This window comes from Cantharellus anzutake (genome assembly GCF_015039405.1).
Source record: "Cantharellus anzutake strain C23 chromosome Unknown EI90scaffold_37, whole genome shotgun sequence".
NCBI lineage: Eukaryota > Fungi > Basidiomycota > Agaricomycetes > Cantharellales > Hydnaceae > Cantharellus > Cantharellus anzutake.
Genome location: NW_024066987.1, coordinates 186,286 through 201,055, shown reverse-complemented (window position 1 = coordinate 201,055; position 14,770 = coordinate 186,286). Strand labels below are relative to the sequence as shown.

General features: G+C 49.6%; 5 protein-coding genes across 5 annotated transcripts; 2 read left to right on the top strand and 3 right to left on the bottom strand.

Annotated features, from left to right (window-relative positions):
• Positions 1–2,740: 2,740 nt before the first annotated feature.
• On the top strand, positions 2,741–5,654 carry EI90DRAFT_3146192 (pyridoxal phosphate-dependent transferase; the record flags this gene model as incomplete). Its single annotated transcript, XM_039065389.1, has 7 exons — positions 2,741–2,952; positions 3,013–3,154; positions 3,250–3,340; positions 3,390–4,210; positions 4,287–4,549; positions 4,600–4,636; positions 4,686–5,654. 7 exons carry the CDS (start codon positions 2,741–2,743, stop codon positions 5,652–5,654), a joined length of 2,535 nt encoding a protein of 844 aa, XP_038913999.1.
• A 55-nt stretch (positions 5,655–5,709) lies between these two features.
• EI90DRAFT_2974554 (dihydrofolate reductase) lies at positions 5,710–6,408 on the bottom strand (the record flags this gene model as incomplete). Its single annotated transcript, XM_039055811.1, has 2 exons — positions 5,710–6,086; positions 6,156–6,408. The coding sequence occupies 2 exons, from the start codon at positions 6,406–6,408 to the stop codon at positions 5,710–5,712; spliced, it is 630 nt and encodes a 209-aa protein (XP_038913998.1).
• A 369-nt stretch (positions 6,409–6,777) lies between these two features.
• On the top strand, positions 6,778–8,911 carry EI90DRAFT_2926732 (uncharacterized protein; the record flags this gene model as incomplete). Its single annotated transcript, XM_039054926.1, has 7 exons — positions 6,778–7,149; positions 7,205–7,305; positions 7,371–7,460; positions 7,522–7,956; positions 8,017–8,164; positions 8,217–8,388; positions 8,448–8,911. The coding sequence occupies 7 exons, from the start codon at positions 6,778–6,780 to the stop codon at positions 8,909–8,911; spliced, it is 1,782 nt and encodes a 593-aa protein (XP_038913997.1).
• A 330-nt stretch (positions 8,912–9,241) lies between these two features.
• On the bottom strand, positions 9,242–10,985 carry EI90DRAFT_1600735 (Metallo-dependent phosphatase). The gene is made up of 5 exons (XM_039051951.1): positions 10,396–10,985; positions 9,890–10,315; positions 9,757–9,833; positions 9,650–9,702; positions 9,242–9,593 (listed from the first exon to the last, which is right to left on the bottom strand). The coding sequence occupies exons 1-5, from the start codon at positions 10,775–10,777 to the stop codon at positions 9,572–9,574; spliced, it is 960 nt and encodes a 319-aa protein (XP_038913996.1). The 5' UTR covers positions 10,778–10,985; the 3' UTR covers positions 9,242–9,571.
• Positions 10,986–11,607: 622 nt separating this feature from the next.
• On the bottom strand, positions 11,608–12,550 carry EI90DRAFT_3065663 (putative RPS11B-ribosomal protein S11B). Its single transcript, XM_039060893.1, has 6 exons — positions 12,525–12,550; positions 12,395–12,446; positions 12,220–12,309; positions 11,992–12,120; positions 11,858–11,941; positions 11,608–11,802 (listed from the first exon to the last, which is right to left on the bottom strand). The coding sequence occupies exons 1-6, from the start codon at positions 12,537–12,539 to the stop codon at positions 11,711–11,713; spliced, it is 462 nt and encodes a 153-aa protein (XP_038913995.1). The 5' UTR covers positions 12,540–12,550; the 3' UTR covers positions 11,608–11,710.
• Between the last annotated feature and the right edge of the window lie 2,220 nt (positions 12,551–14,770).

Genomic DNA, 14,770 nt, shown 5'->3' with positions numbered 1-14,770 from the left:
AACCTTCTTCCTATTTTCCTCTGATTTTTCCTTTACTTTCAATTTCCTATCTGGTTCTAATTTTCTCGCTCCCCTACCTTGTCTCAATGCATCAATTACCAATTCTTGTTCGTCATTCGTATCATATCTTTTTCATTTCTGCATTTCAATACGCCCGTTGTGGTGTGAGATATACATAGGCGATATGATGTTTTTGGGTCCCTGCACCAACTGCAGCGACGAAGCACTTTGGCACCGGTTCGATGTGACGTTCAGATGAACATCATCGAATTTCCGACTAGCTTCGTGCTTGTCCAATGTGTATACGAACCGAACAGTGTCCACTCCCGGGCTAGAACTCTAAACATACGTTTATGGTTGGGCCAAGCCTTCTTTCCTCAAAAATCTAGAAGCTCGTTTCATCTACATAGGCGTGTACAGGCAGGATTTGGGTCCGAGCACGATTCGATCGTTGGGGCCCCTACAAAGTACTGGGATCCCGTTCAACATATCAAGCAATCATTAAGTAAGAGCCTCTCTTTTCGCCTCGCTATCGAAACTGATTCGTGATGATTTGCACACGTACAGTTTTTCGTTGCGCTTACTGCCGTCGACTACCCAGCTTGGTCGGCCGGCCCCAAGATGCCGCGCCACTTTATTGGGAGGAAGGGATAAGAGCACTGTTGGTAATATCGTGGCAAAGCAATGTGTTAAGGGGCCGCATATAATTTTGCTCCCATCCCTACGTACAAGTTGTACACGAGGCTCTTGTGCATGTACCATATTATTGCGCCAATTCGAATTTGGAAGCAACATGCATGCACTGACTTTCAATTGAAATCAAATCCTCCCCCTTTGTGCTGAAGAACGATACTTGCTGCTTTGAGAGTGCAAGGGGGAGGAATGGATGACATTACAATTTTTGCCATTTCGGATGAACCTTCCTTTGTGGGATGGGATAGCGGTGGATCAGGTTGTGGGACCATTGAACCCTGACCGTGCGCTGCGGAGGTGGGAGCGGGGGTTGGGTTTCTTGCAAATCGATTTATGAGCGGGGAACGAAGTACGCGTTCAATTGATGGGGGGTGGTTTTTTGGGTGATATCGATATATTGTTGTTGGGAGCTGCAGTAAGCGCCGGTGCGCCGGAGGATGTTCAGCTGGAAGTCTGTACAGGGGGGAAGACCTGTCAAAGAGGGTTTCTGATTGACAAGGCTCTTCGTTGTAAGCTAGGGTCCGGGGTTGGGTGGGCAGCTGGTTTATCCTGTCATGCAGGTAAGCTAGCTAGTGTGATACGTGGTTGGTCAAATGATGTGGCTTGCCCAGGGGATGATCTTCAATTAAGAAAGGGACGCTAGGGAAGCTGTGTAGGGCTTAGAAGCGCTCTGCACATGTTTTTGATCCAAGTTGATTGCGACCTCCTCTGATTCGGGGATCAGCCGGGCTCCCATTTCTTCAGCATCGCATCGATATCAGGAAGCTCAGGATCCAGGATCCAAGTGCACCCGTGGTGTAACGGATAATTGGGCTGCCTGGAGTCGTGCAAGTGAGCTGCGTCGTTGTGGGACCCGTTCACGGCATCCGGGGTAGTCAGGGTACATCGGATTCAGGGCAATGGAATCGAACGTTGTTTGCCGGCCACCAGGTAAACGGGATTCGCACGAGCTGTAATCTGAATGCGAATGATGTTGGTTGGATGATTACATGGCGTATACATCAGTTTTGGAGCATTGGTGACATGAAGGGTTTGGCGTGATAACGATTCGCTCGAAGTAGCAATTATCTTGGACTTGCCCCTCAAGCAGCTTCCCAACCACGGCCACCCGTTCGGTATTGTTTGGTTGGCGTTGCCGTCCCTTATCAAAGCAAGTCCTTTTGAAAGGTGCATGAATACCGTGTTTTACACGCCAGTGGATTAAGGGATTTTCCGGGTAGATTTTATTCCTCAATTGCAGGGAGGTTCAGGGAGGGCTGGTGATAGGCTGATGAGCCGATGGAAGTTGAAACCGTTCCTTTCTTATCAGTATGTCCGTTGTTTCCCTTTAAGACTGGTCCCATGCAGGCTTCTGATGTGATGTGCGATGAAGCTTGGTTGCTAGTTTACGGGGTGAAATATCTCGGCCAAAAACCGGCTGTCCGTTAGGAAGCAGTGATCAAGGAAGACGGTACCGGTCGAAGTGGTTTCCCCCGTATGCATACCACAGACTGCCACTGATGTGGAAACAAACGGGAGTTGCGTTGCGGCCTGATCATGAGTTGCCAGGTATCCTTCCCTTTCTCATGGACATATCGGATGGACAACGGACAGAGCTTCGCGGAGAGTGACTTGTGTTCATAGGGCTAAAGTTCCAAGCCTAATTTCGAGTTCGATGGCACCGCACGAGTTGGGTCTGCATCAGCATCGCTGCTAAGCGAAGCATCTTGAATCAAAGAGGCTATGGTTGCCCTTCAAGTCGTCTCAGCATTCATAATACTAAGTCAGTTGAAGGCAAATCGACCGAGATGATTGATTGCCCAAACAACTAAGTACCGTCCAAGCTAGTTCAATGGCAGTGATACCCGCACGGCTCCAGGCCATGAGCATCCCTAGCCTGGACATTAAATGCGTACCAGCCCCTGTTGCCACCCAGGGCAGTGACCAGCTATGCTGTGGGGCCACAAGAGAGTGCGCAAATATTCGCACGATCCGGCCGATATGGATCGGCATCACACTAGCCTATTGAAGCCCTAGTGCATGGTTTCCATTCGTCCGAACCCCTGAGATGGGTCTCCTTTATCGCAATCTTCGCATTTACCAACTTTTTGGGGCAAATACGGATGTGGGAAAAACGATATTTGCGACAGCTCTTGTGCGTGGTGCAGCCGCCCGTATTAAGCACTTAGAAAGCGAAGCCCCCAACCCGGAGATAGCACCGTCTGGGGTCTATTATCTCAAACCGTGTAGCACCGGGCCGCCGGACGAAGCAGACGATCGGTGAGATCGATTTTTGGGGAGTGTACTTGCGTCTTGACGTGCATTGTGGACGAGGGATAGACACGTGAAGCGCTTTTCAGGGCCGCATCACTCGAGCATATACACTTCATGTTTGTACCAGCTTCAGGACCCTGTCAGCCCCCATCTAGCAGTAAAGATGGCAAATGCACGGCAAGCAGCCGTATCAAGAGGAAGACCCGTCGTGAGTTCATGCTTCCGCGGCAAATTTTTGTGTTGTGCCACCCACTCAATCCGTTGCGTCTGCGTCAGCCTGGAGGCCAAGATGAATACTCACAGGATGAATTCATCAAACGGATTTCAACCCATGTTAGAGAAGTGGCTAGCCAAAGTGGACCTTTCTCGTGGTTGTTTGTTGAAACAGCCGGGGGTTTGTCAGTTGGTTGATGTGCTACCTCGTGTATTCACACCGTGTCTAGGCGTACACTCCCCTTCGCTCTCCGGTACGCCTCAAGCTGATGCTTATCGACCCCTCTTTCTTCCTACACTTCTGGTTGGGGACTCCCGTTTAGGAGGGATTTCGTCCACCATATCTGCCTATGAATCCCTCACTCTCAGAGGCTACATGATTGAAGCAATTCTGGTCTTCAAAGATGAGTATTACAAAAACTGGGAGTATTTGAAGGAGTACTTTGAGAATGGAAAAGGAAGGGAGAAAGTGGACGTTTTCTCTGTCCCATCACCTCCTCCCAGATCGGACATTCTTAGCAAGGATGTCACGCTACTTGACAAGCATTACGCGGAGCTGGCAGACGAACCATCCCCTAGTTCACCCATGTCAGATCTTCTTAAAAGTCTGGACACTAAGCATATTGCACGGCTGGAGAAGTTGGAATCGATGCCGCAGCGATCGATTGATGCTCTCTGGTGGCCATTCCTTCAACATGAAGGCTTGCGCAAGAGCGATATTGCAATCATTGACAGTGCTCATGGTGATTTCATGAGCATGGCTCAGCCATTCTCGCCGCCCTTGAGAGGAGCTTGGAAATCCCATATCCCCTCGTTCTTCGAGCAGCGGTTTGATGGCTCTGCCTCGTGGTGGACCCAAGCCGTGGGTCATGCTCATCCGTCACTTGCCCTTGCTGCGGCTCGCGCATCGGGACGTTATGGCCACGTCATATTCCCATCAGCAACACATGAGCCAGCTCTTCAACTTGCGGAGAGGCTCTTACACAGGGGACCTGGTGCAGGATGGGCGGACAAAGTATTTTTCTCTGACAACGGGTCGACTGCTGCAGAGGTTGGTTTTCTTTACAATCCAATCGTAAAAATTGGAAACACCTCCCGCATATATTTGATATCTGGACACATCTCAGGTTGCACTGAAGATGGCAATGCGTGCTGCTGCTCTCCGCTATGAGAAGCTGAAAAAGAACGGTCCATGGAAAGGGAAGGAAATGCACGTAATAGGCATAAGCGGCTCCTATCACGGGGATACTATTGGAGCCATGGATGCATGTGAAGGCGGTGTATACAACAGCTCAGTGGAATGGCATCGCGAGCGAGGGTCCTGGATCCAGCCTCCGAAGGTCGCAATCAGAAACGGAAAGCTTGTCATCGCACTTCCTTCATCCTTCCGGTCAGTGGAGACATTGCCAAGGACGATGAAGTCATCCTTGGGCTATGAAGTCAGGGTGCTGGAAGATTCTTCTTCGATATATCTCAGGTTTGATGGCCCAGTGGCTTCCGCGTTGGAATGGGTGTATGATGTGCAGAGTCGTGTGGATTCCCCCATTACAAAGCTATACTTGGAGAGCATTCGCACTACGTTGACAAGCCTTGCCTTAGGCCACGGTTCATTTGGTGCTCTCCTCATCGAGCCGTTAGTGATGGGAGCGGGCGGCATGACCTTTGTGGATCCCCTTTTCCAACGACTGCTGATAACAACGGTACGCTCAGAATGGCCTCTACTTTCAGACTTTAAGCGGAACGCAAGTATTGAATTTTCCGAAGAGTGGCATGGTCTTCCTGTCATTTTTGATGAAGTGTTTGTCGGTTTTTATCGACTCGGATTCCTCAGAGCGTCGGATATTCTTGGAGTAGAGCCCGATATATCCATTCACGCTAAAACTCTGACAGGTGGAGTTGTTCCCCTCTCTGTGACGCTTGCTCGGCAGAGCATCTATAACGCGTTTCTGGGTGATACAAAGCCACAAGCGCTTCTTCATGGACATAGTTACACGGCCCATCCGGTTGGCTGCGCTATTGCTAATGCGTCCCTTGACCTCATCGAGGATATTGTCTCAAATAGCAAAGATTGGAAGGAAGCAAGGACTCGGTGGTCGTCCCGTTCGGACCCTAGACCCCCCGAGGTCCGAGGCGGAATTATGGAGTCTTGTGAGCCCAAGGTTTGGAGTCTGTGGGACCCTGGCTTTGTGACCGAACTTTCGTGCCGCCCTCAAATTCGCGAAGTAATGACGCTAGGCACCGTTCTTGCGTTCCGTCTTCACGACCCTCAATCAAGCGATGAATCCTTCACGCGCGGTTATCAAGCTACATCAGCGGAGCACTTCATGCAAGGAGTGCGGCGTGCAATGAAAGATGATGGCGCGGATTCTCAATATACAATGCACTACCGAACCCTCGGCGACGTTGGGTATGTTATGTGCAGCTTAAACACACCGCCTCGCGTCCTGCGTAATATTGAAAAGGCCATCTCGCGAACCTCACTGCGGTGGTGTTAGTTCGTCGTTGCTGAGATGGGCCACGTTGTCGCCTGCGGCTGGTCATCAACTTCCTTCATCTCGTCCACATCTGGAACTCATACTCCACGTCCTTCTCCTGTTGGCTCCCTTTTGGAACGTCTGAGCCCACCCAGTCGACAAGATCTTGATGTGTGCTCTGTGTCCAGATCCTTTCCCCATTTGCCTCTGTCTGATTACGGAATTCAGGAAGAAACACATCGCAATCGTCGAAATCTGGCTCTGTTATGCGCGTTAGGAGGATACGAGTTAGGGATGATGATGAGAGAGCCTGATTGTAGATCGTAGCGCCACCAATAATGAAAATGCGATTTAAAGACTGTTGCAATGGCTGGGGATTTGATGCATTCGGATCGATTTTCTTCAATGCCTCATCCAGGGAGTGCGCCAAGATGACGCTTCCAGCATTCGGGCCTCTAATCACATGGGTGCACGGGTTTCAATCAGCCAGGATACGGTGGTTACAGAGGGCCATTAGTATACGCAACAAATCGTAAGATGGTTGGTTGGTTATCACTAAATTCAGTCGATTTTTTAGTGGTCGGAATTTAGATGGGATAGATTCCCAGGTCTTTCGACCCATCACGACCGCGTTGATGGATCCCTTCGGGGCCCCAGAAGTGACGTGGGCAAAGTATGCCATTTCGAGAGGCAAGCGCCACGGGAGACCTTGAGACGAGACACCTATCCGATTGGAGCGCGTTGCAGCAACGATAATCGTCACGTTTAGGGCCATTCCTTCACAGCACTGATCGATAAGTAGGAGTAGATCTGCACGCTGACCGGAAGTTGAACAGCAGAGGCGGAAGCAAACCGGTGCTGTGGCGGTTCCTCTCAGAACTTACCATCGTTACAGACCTTCAGCGACGTGTGCATATCATACTCTCCTTAATACAGTATTCTCTTTGTTGTTCTTTAAGAACTCTTGAATCCAATTTGGTCGCAAAAGACGAGCTTGGTCCATCCTTCGCTACTCCTCATCGTCAAGCCACTATCTGAAGGCGCTACCTGGTCCACTTCCCACAATCTCCTCGTCTTCACCATGTCGTATCAGAGACTGGAAACAGATGACCTCCCAATTACCACTAAGCCCAGTGTCCCTTGGATGTCCCGCTCAAGTCACCGGACACGTCTTTTGACGTTTATCGGGACCGCCGTGGCGAGTGGGATCGTTTTCCACCTGTTATTGCTTGGACTTGGCGCTGTCCCGACAGGTGGTACTGTAGTCGAAGAATGGTGGGGAAGACCTAAACCCGGTCCTGTGGACGCACCATCTCCCACTGACATTGTCACGCATCAACCGCCGTCAACGGGTCCTTGTTCGACGGATACGGCGCATCCCTATACTCGTCCAGGTTTGGGCCAGTATATCACACCAGACGAAGATGAATGGACATTGGAGCGGATTCGCACAATGGTCTCCAAGACGAAGGGATATTATGCTCGTGACTATAGTTTGGGACTTGGATGGAATAACGTGAGCCTTCCCGAGATGTTCGCATATCAGCTCAGTTTATGGAAAAATCTCGTAGATGCGGTATATTGTTGAGGCTAGCGTGTTACACGCTCATCTCCTTAACCGGACGTTGGTACTCCCTTCCTTTGTCTATGCACGAGCCTGCGAGCACAACATGTAAGTCCGCCGAAGTATTTATTCAACTGTTTTCTGCTTTCTGAAGTTCCCTATTTTGTCACCAGCACCGTCTGTGCCGCGTTTGCGATCATGGTCAATCGTGGTGATGCGATCGGCTGGGGCGAATGGCGAGAGCTTCCCATTGAGAAACAGATGTGAGCGAACTGTGAACTGTCGGTCCGTCAGCAACTCAGTGCAATTCTCTACGTAACTCAGGGGGTGGCGTATACCTATTGACATCATGCTTGACCTTGACCACCTTCGCAAGGATTACTCCGTTATCACAGTAAGCGAATATCTCAAACTACACAACATGGACCCGGACAAGGAATGGTCCAATGGTGCTTGGCAACGTGAGGCGTATCACGACACTTTCCCAAAGCCCTCTCTCGCTGTCATTCCCAATAATGAGTACGATCCATCTGGTGTCATCCGCGTGGACAAGCTCCAGCCCGCTCCGGAGCAGGCCGAAACAACCATCATCACCACTTCTTTGATGAACGTTCTGGACAAGAACAGTTTCTCAATGAGGCTCGATGACGCAGAGAAGGCACTGGTGAAGAACGGTCTGAAGAGCTGGACGAGTGAGAAGGAACTGGAGGAGTTGCTCGAGAAGGAAGGCTGGGCGATTTTGCATACCTTCGCAGGATAGTTAGTGCAACTTCCTTTTGATTCACAAAGATCTTGATGTTTGACTTGATTCCGATACAGTGCACGGATGGACTTCCTGAAAAGTACTGTTGAGCCATTGAAGCAAATCACTCGACGGGAATTTCTAAAGGGCCTCGTCGACGATTACGATCATCTTACCGAAGACGTCCTGCTCCTTGAGGGCGAGACTCACTTGAGTCGGAAACCTGTCAGTTGTATTCTACCGTCATGTCTCTACTGGTTCCTTAATCTTCTCTTAGGGTGCTCTCCGGTTTACAACTCCAGAGGCTCGCGCACATTTTGCGGATCTTGTCCTTCACAGTATGAGACCAATACCGTCAATTCTTAAGGTGACCGATATCATTGCTGAGCGTATGAGGAAAGTAAATGATGGACGAATGTGGCTTGCTGGTCATATGCGACGTGGCGACTGTAAGTGTTCTTTCTATCCTTTGTGACAACAAATGTCTCAAGCTTTCCGGATCGGTTAGTCGTCAGACTTGGGTGGTCTATGGAAGGACCAGTCGAGAAGCACCTCGAACGGATAAAGGAGCATTTATCGAATGGTGGCGCGTTGATTCGTCAACTCATTAAGGATGGTGTTCATTGGGGAACGTATGACGTGCCAAACGTCAAACCTGACGAGGCTTTTGGCAAGTTAGAACCCCCACGAGTAGACGATAAATTTTATATCGCAACCGATGAGCGAGATCCAGAAGCGTTGAAGTATATCCGTGAGCATGGCGCTATCCTCATCTCGGACCTCCTCACTCCCGAAGACCGACGGCTGGTTGGTTGGCCACTGCTCGTCACGGATGTATTGGCTTTGCTCGAACAAAATGTCATGTCCCACGCCGCGTACTTCTATGCACATGCCATGTCAAGCGTTGCTGGTGGCGTCGTCAACCTAAGAGCCGCGAGAGGCATGGATCCTCGGCTAACGCTCATTGACTGAATGCAACTGACCCTTTATACCCTCACCTTATGTTTGGCTGGAACCCAACCCGTTCTTTGTTCTGCACCACTCGCATGTTTCTTGCATTTCCACCAGGACCACTTCGCATCGTATATACGTCTATTCTGTAAGCATACTGTTAGACGAGCCTATTGAAATGTAGAGAATGCTTTTGAAACAAGGATCAAATTATGTACAAGTGGTCCAATTACCAAAGAGAAGCTAACGGGGGAAATCTCAGTTAGAGACTGATAGGATAAGGAAGGTTGGTCTTTCAAGAGAACAAAGTTCGAGTGGAATTACACCCCAAGGGAAACTTTATGTGTACCCTCGCCCAATATATAGATATCCGCATAAGAGGACAAGACAAGACAAGACAAGACAAGACAAAACAAACAAAAATGGAAGGCATGGTTCATACCAATGAGCTATAGCAACAAGAGGATATCATTGCATGAGTAAACCATGAAAATGAGATTCGATTCGATGGACGTCAGCTGGGACGAAGGTCCGCATGACGGGTAAATTCGGTAGTGAGGGATGCCTCGACGGCGTATGGAAGATGTTGGATGTGTGTAAAGGACGAATGTAACGCAATCAGAAGGTGCAGAAGGGGGTGGATGCTGGTGACGTGGGATGAATGCGTTGGCGGCAACTAATCTAACCGGGGGTCACCGCTAAACTGTGCGAGTTTGATTAACTGAATCGAAAGTTGGGAATGATGGACAAGATGCGTACCTCTTCCGTTTAGCTTTCGTCATTTCTTTCCGTAGAGCAGCGTCATCCAGCGGCTACAATGGATAGGCGTCAACAATGGCAACTGAGAGACAGACTGGGTTTCTCGCCTTCAGTAGCTCGAATGCACACAATAACTCTTCTGACACGCTCATACAAGCACCATAATTATCGAATTCTACCAGAGCCCAAAACCAATATCACTGGCGGTTTAGTCAAACCGAGATAATAATAACTCCATACCTCCGCAATAATTTGGCGCACTAAACACAGTAACAAGCGTCCGGTCATTCCAAAATTCGTACCCATCTTCGACGACCATATGCGCTCGACAGATGAGGTCCATGTCGTACCGCAGTAAGAATTGATTGATGATTGATTTGCCAAAGCAATAGCTAACTCCGCGTTCGTTCTCCTCCCAGTCTGCAGCCGTATCGCTCGGATCAGACCACAACAAGTCATTCAGCAGTCCATAGTCCGGCACATCTGTTGGTCGCTGTATCCGCCTTATATCCTCCAGCGAGTTCATAGATGGTGACAAACCACCGTGGACGCAGAAAATCTTGGAAGCAACAACGGCGGCAATAGGCAGACAATTGAAGACATCAATGAATGTTTTCCAAATCTTGATGTTGCACCGTCTTTTGCACTCGTCGTAGAAACCGTACACTATCATTGTGTGTCAAGTGTCACGATCGGTCAGTCACTGGTTCCCATGAACGAGATCCGGGAAGTATGAGCCTGCGTACCTCGAGTGACGTTCGCACATTCATGATTACCCCTGAGAAGGAAGAAATTCTCTGGGTACTTGACCTTGTAGCATAACAACAGCAAGATAGTCTCCAAGCTCTGTTTACCCCGATCGACGTAGTCGCCAAGAAAGAGGTAGTTCGATGACGGTGGAAAGCCGCACATCTCAAACAATCGTATCAAATCGGTGTATTGACCATGAACATCTCCAACAATCTTCACGGGTGGACTGAGTTCAATTAGGGTTGGTTGTGACAGGAACACCTCCCGGGCAGCCATGCAAAGGGAGGTGATTTCGGTGTTCTTAAGACACACCGACTTACTAATCTTCCCGCTATAGCCTACGTCTAACAGCCGGCTGATCATATCGTCAATGTCCATGGACCGGACCTTTTCTCCATTTGTGCTTGGCGCAACGCTGAGTCCAAGAGCACCATGATTCGTGCCTGCTGGATTCGATAGGATTGTTGCATATGATGAGGACACATCACCCGCGGGGTCTGAGTTTTGGTTAGTATCGGCGGATGGAGGAAATGGAGATGGCGTCTGGTTCACGGAACCTCGCGCAAGCCTGGAAGCATCCGGAGTAGGGATAGGAACCGAATGTGATCCATTGCTATTAGGAACGGAAATATTTGGTACATTGTCCTCATCATCATCGTTGGGAAAGTTTGCGGCATTGACGTGAAGAGGTGAAGGAGATGGATCTCGTGTGCCCTTTCCAGCAAACCCACGAGCTTTGCGCGAGGGTGGGCGGCCACCCGCTTTGCTCAGTGTGTCAGCAAGAGGTTGTTCTTGATGTTTGAAGGACACAGAGTCGGGTGGGCTGTCAGTGTCACCACCGGACTTGGCCCTCTTCCTGGATGGTGTCTGACCCATTTACGCAAGAGATTCCCAAACGAGTTGTTGACTTGTCAGTGAATTAAGGGGAGTTAACAGGATCGCCCACTTGTGCGCCGACTTTAGTTGCACGTTCAGCGCTGTATTCGCTGGACGCCCCGTGGTGGACGCGAGTGTCAGTGTGGACGTTAGCCTGTTTCACTTGTCGATGTGGGTGTCACACCTTCGAACGCCGCGAGTTGCCGCAAAAGTAAACTTCTAATCTGAGATCTCCAAATCAGCTCCCAATAGGAAGGGGGCATAAAAATGTATGGGTACACAACATTCCCAGAGGCTAAATAGCGCACATAATATCATGCAGCATAAAGGACATGGCTGTGACAGTCGGAAAAATATAGAAAATTGGATTGCATGGATCAACCAACTGAGGTCATGGGACAACAATCAATCACCCCTTTCGTGCAACACACTCTCTCAGAACCTCGAGAAGGCTTTCATGTCCGACTTCCTCCTGTTCACCTCAAGGACGTTGAATCGAACAGTCTTGGATAAAGGTCGACATTGTCCTGAGTTCAAAATTAGCCTGAATTTTGTCCTTGACATGTTATAAATAGTACAGACCAACAGTAACAAGGTCACCGACTTCCACACGGAAACAAGGCGAACAGTGGACAGAAATATTAGTGTGGCGCTTTTCATAGCGCTCTAGAAATGGTGATGAACAATTGGATGCAGAATGGCCAAGGGAGGCTCACTATACTTCGGGATGTAGTGCATATATTCCCGACGGATGACAATGGTACGCTGCATCTTTGTTGACACGACCCGCCCAGTTAGGATGCGCCCACGAATGGAGACATTGCCAGTGAATGGGCACTTCTTGTCTGTTGATCGCAAGGGTGGCGAACAACAAATTTTCCGACAGGCAGAGGTGGTATCAATGTCAGTGCCTCAAGTTCTCGCCAAGTCATGGAGGAACGAACCAATGTAGGTCCCGTTGATTGCCTCGGGTGGAACCTTGAAGCCAAGACCGACATTTTTGTACCACCGCTTAAGCTTAGTGACTTTTGGACCTGGAGCATGCATATAACATCAGTAAGCAGTAAAAGCTTTCGGTGTAACAATGCCAGACTACTGGGCATGTTCATGAGCACTGACCAAGCGTCTTAGCATTTTGGAAAATAGGCTGCTTCTGGTAACTTTTCTCGGTCTAGAGGTTACAAGCAGAACGAAAAGCATATCGTTTCTCAGTTCATTCGCACTCTCCTAGGCGAATATGTCCACATACTTGTTCGGACGCCATGATGCCGAGAGGTGGAAGGGGACAACGGAAATAAAGACAAGACTCAAAAACTGTACAGTTCACGTGACCTCACCAACGTCTGTGTTTGGACCATGTCTCTGACTCCTTCGTGTGGATGGCAAACTGCCACCGTTTGATTTCGTATTCGCGACCTTGGGCGGATGGACAGGTTTGCGTTGCGACCATTTTTGTTCGGTTCTACCCTCGAACAATTACTTAGACCACTGGTCATTCTTGAGGAAGGCTTGAATGGACCGGTCTTCAGTTTTTGGTGGGTCTCAACACCAACATGGTGTTGTGGAACAGCTTCAGTGCTGAGTTCAGCCAGGCTCAATTTGGCCTCCGGTCTGTTCACGCTGTCATCATGACAATCTAGTCAGGCTTCTGATTCGATCCTGCAAGCAGTCGATCATTCCATATGGTAGTATACGTGTTGCTTCTTCGTTACTCTTATCCCGCTGCAGCGCTTCTCGCAGCCTAAACTGTTCAAGCTCCCAGCTCCTACATGACTACTCGATGGTATTCTGAAGTCCTTTTGCATGCTCGAGCCGATCCATGCTTGGCCCTAATGCAGACAGTGACTCTGAATGGTGGGGAGAAGAATTATTCAATCAAGGGAATGATAATGGATACGACTACCACTTCTGCGCCTAGAAGCGCTTGCTGCTGAGGCTCATTGTTGAGCGCACAAGCCATTGCATTTTGTGCAGTGTCCATGCGCAAGCTGCTTGTTTCTGCCGCTGAAAACCTCTCTGCTGCAATCCAGCGTGGCTGTAGGCGTTTTCATATTGGCGTAAAGCTGTGTCTTGCCGTGGAGGGGCTGCACTCACGAATCGTCACATTGTTGAAGCAGCCTGATGATAGAGGGAAGCCTGGCTCCACCTTCGTCCAAAACTGACGAAAACAGTCGCCTCAACGTGTTTGCTGTGGGCCTTGAATAGCCTCCTTGGTCCAGTTTAAGTAACGCTACCTGATTTTATAGATTGCAAGACTGTTACGTTGTGCACATCCTCGGCAAACGTATGGGGTTGGTTTGGGAAGGAAGCGCGGCTCCATTCGCAGCCAAAATAATCGTTTCCCAATGTTCTCGTCGTGTTCCACAAGAGCCCCGAGCATCTGTGTCTGGCCCCGGTTGCTTACGTGCCATCACACCGGAGCAGCCCGGCGAGAAATGAAAAAAGAAGGGAGGGCCCCTCCGGCTCCCAGAGCGATTGGCAATAGCCGTCTTCCAAGATTTTTGTCTTGTTCATTACGGGAAAACAGGGCCACGATCACCTTTCCCCCTCTGAACATCTGTAACGGACGGAAGGAATGACTTTTAACATTTAATGTGGAACTCTCACGGCGGCCTACCTATTAACATGCGCAGCAGCATAGGATTGGGCGATTTCTGAGCCTATTTGACCTGGAGAGCATAGGGAAGCTCTTTGCCACTCCGGCCGCTCGGCCCTGGAGAGCCCATCGGCGCCGCCAAGCAAAACGATCCGAGACTTCAATGATTGGAGTAATGTCCAAAATCCAATGTACCCTCATATCAATGGGGCAGCCAATATAGGTGGATAGCAATGACCATTCAGGTGAGAATAGACATTGTGACCGAGCGGAGATGCAGAGAAGAGTCGGAGCCGGGTACGTGTACCCGTAATACTGATTTGATTAATCTTGAAGCTAGTCTGCGACCGGCGCAGGAGAAAAGAAGAGTGAAGCAGAGGCAAGGAAAGAAGTTTGAGAGATGCTGGGGTCTTACGGGCATTTCCACCAACCACCAAAGTTCAGCTCTTATGGCGAGGACGGCAGATCAGCTTTAATGGCCACCAGCATGATGCTTCTAGCCATGGACGCCATCAAAAATGACTTGGCGTCACTTTCTGTTGCGTATCAGCGTGGCAGCTATGTCTTCCCGCTATCTCGATTTATGGAGTTCACTGGCTAACTCGCTTTGCGGTCAGCTGAGGGAGAAGACGTATATGCTTGATATCGGACATGTTGTCTCATTCGATTCTCCGAACCTTCATCAACACTTGGTGGGATCGGTTGTTCAGTGCCTGCCGATCTAGACGGTGTATTTTTTGGGCCTGTTGGCAGTGCGTTAGCACGTGGCTTGCCAAGCATCAAGGGCGGTGATTAAATGTAACACGGGCATACGGTCATCTCAGAGTAGAAGTCTCGCTATTCGATGTGGGTGTGTGCCCTTGGCATGGCCTTGGTCCCTGCGGTGACAGTAGATGGGT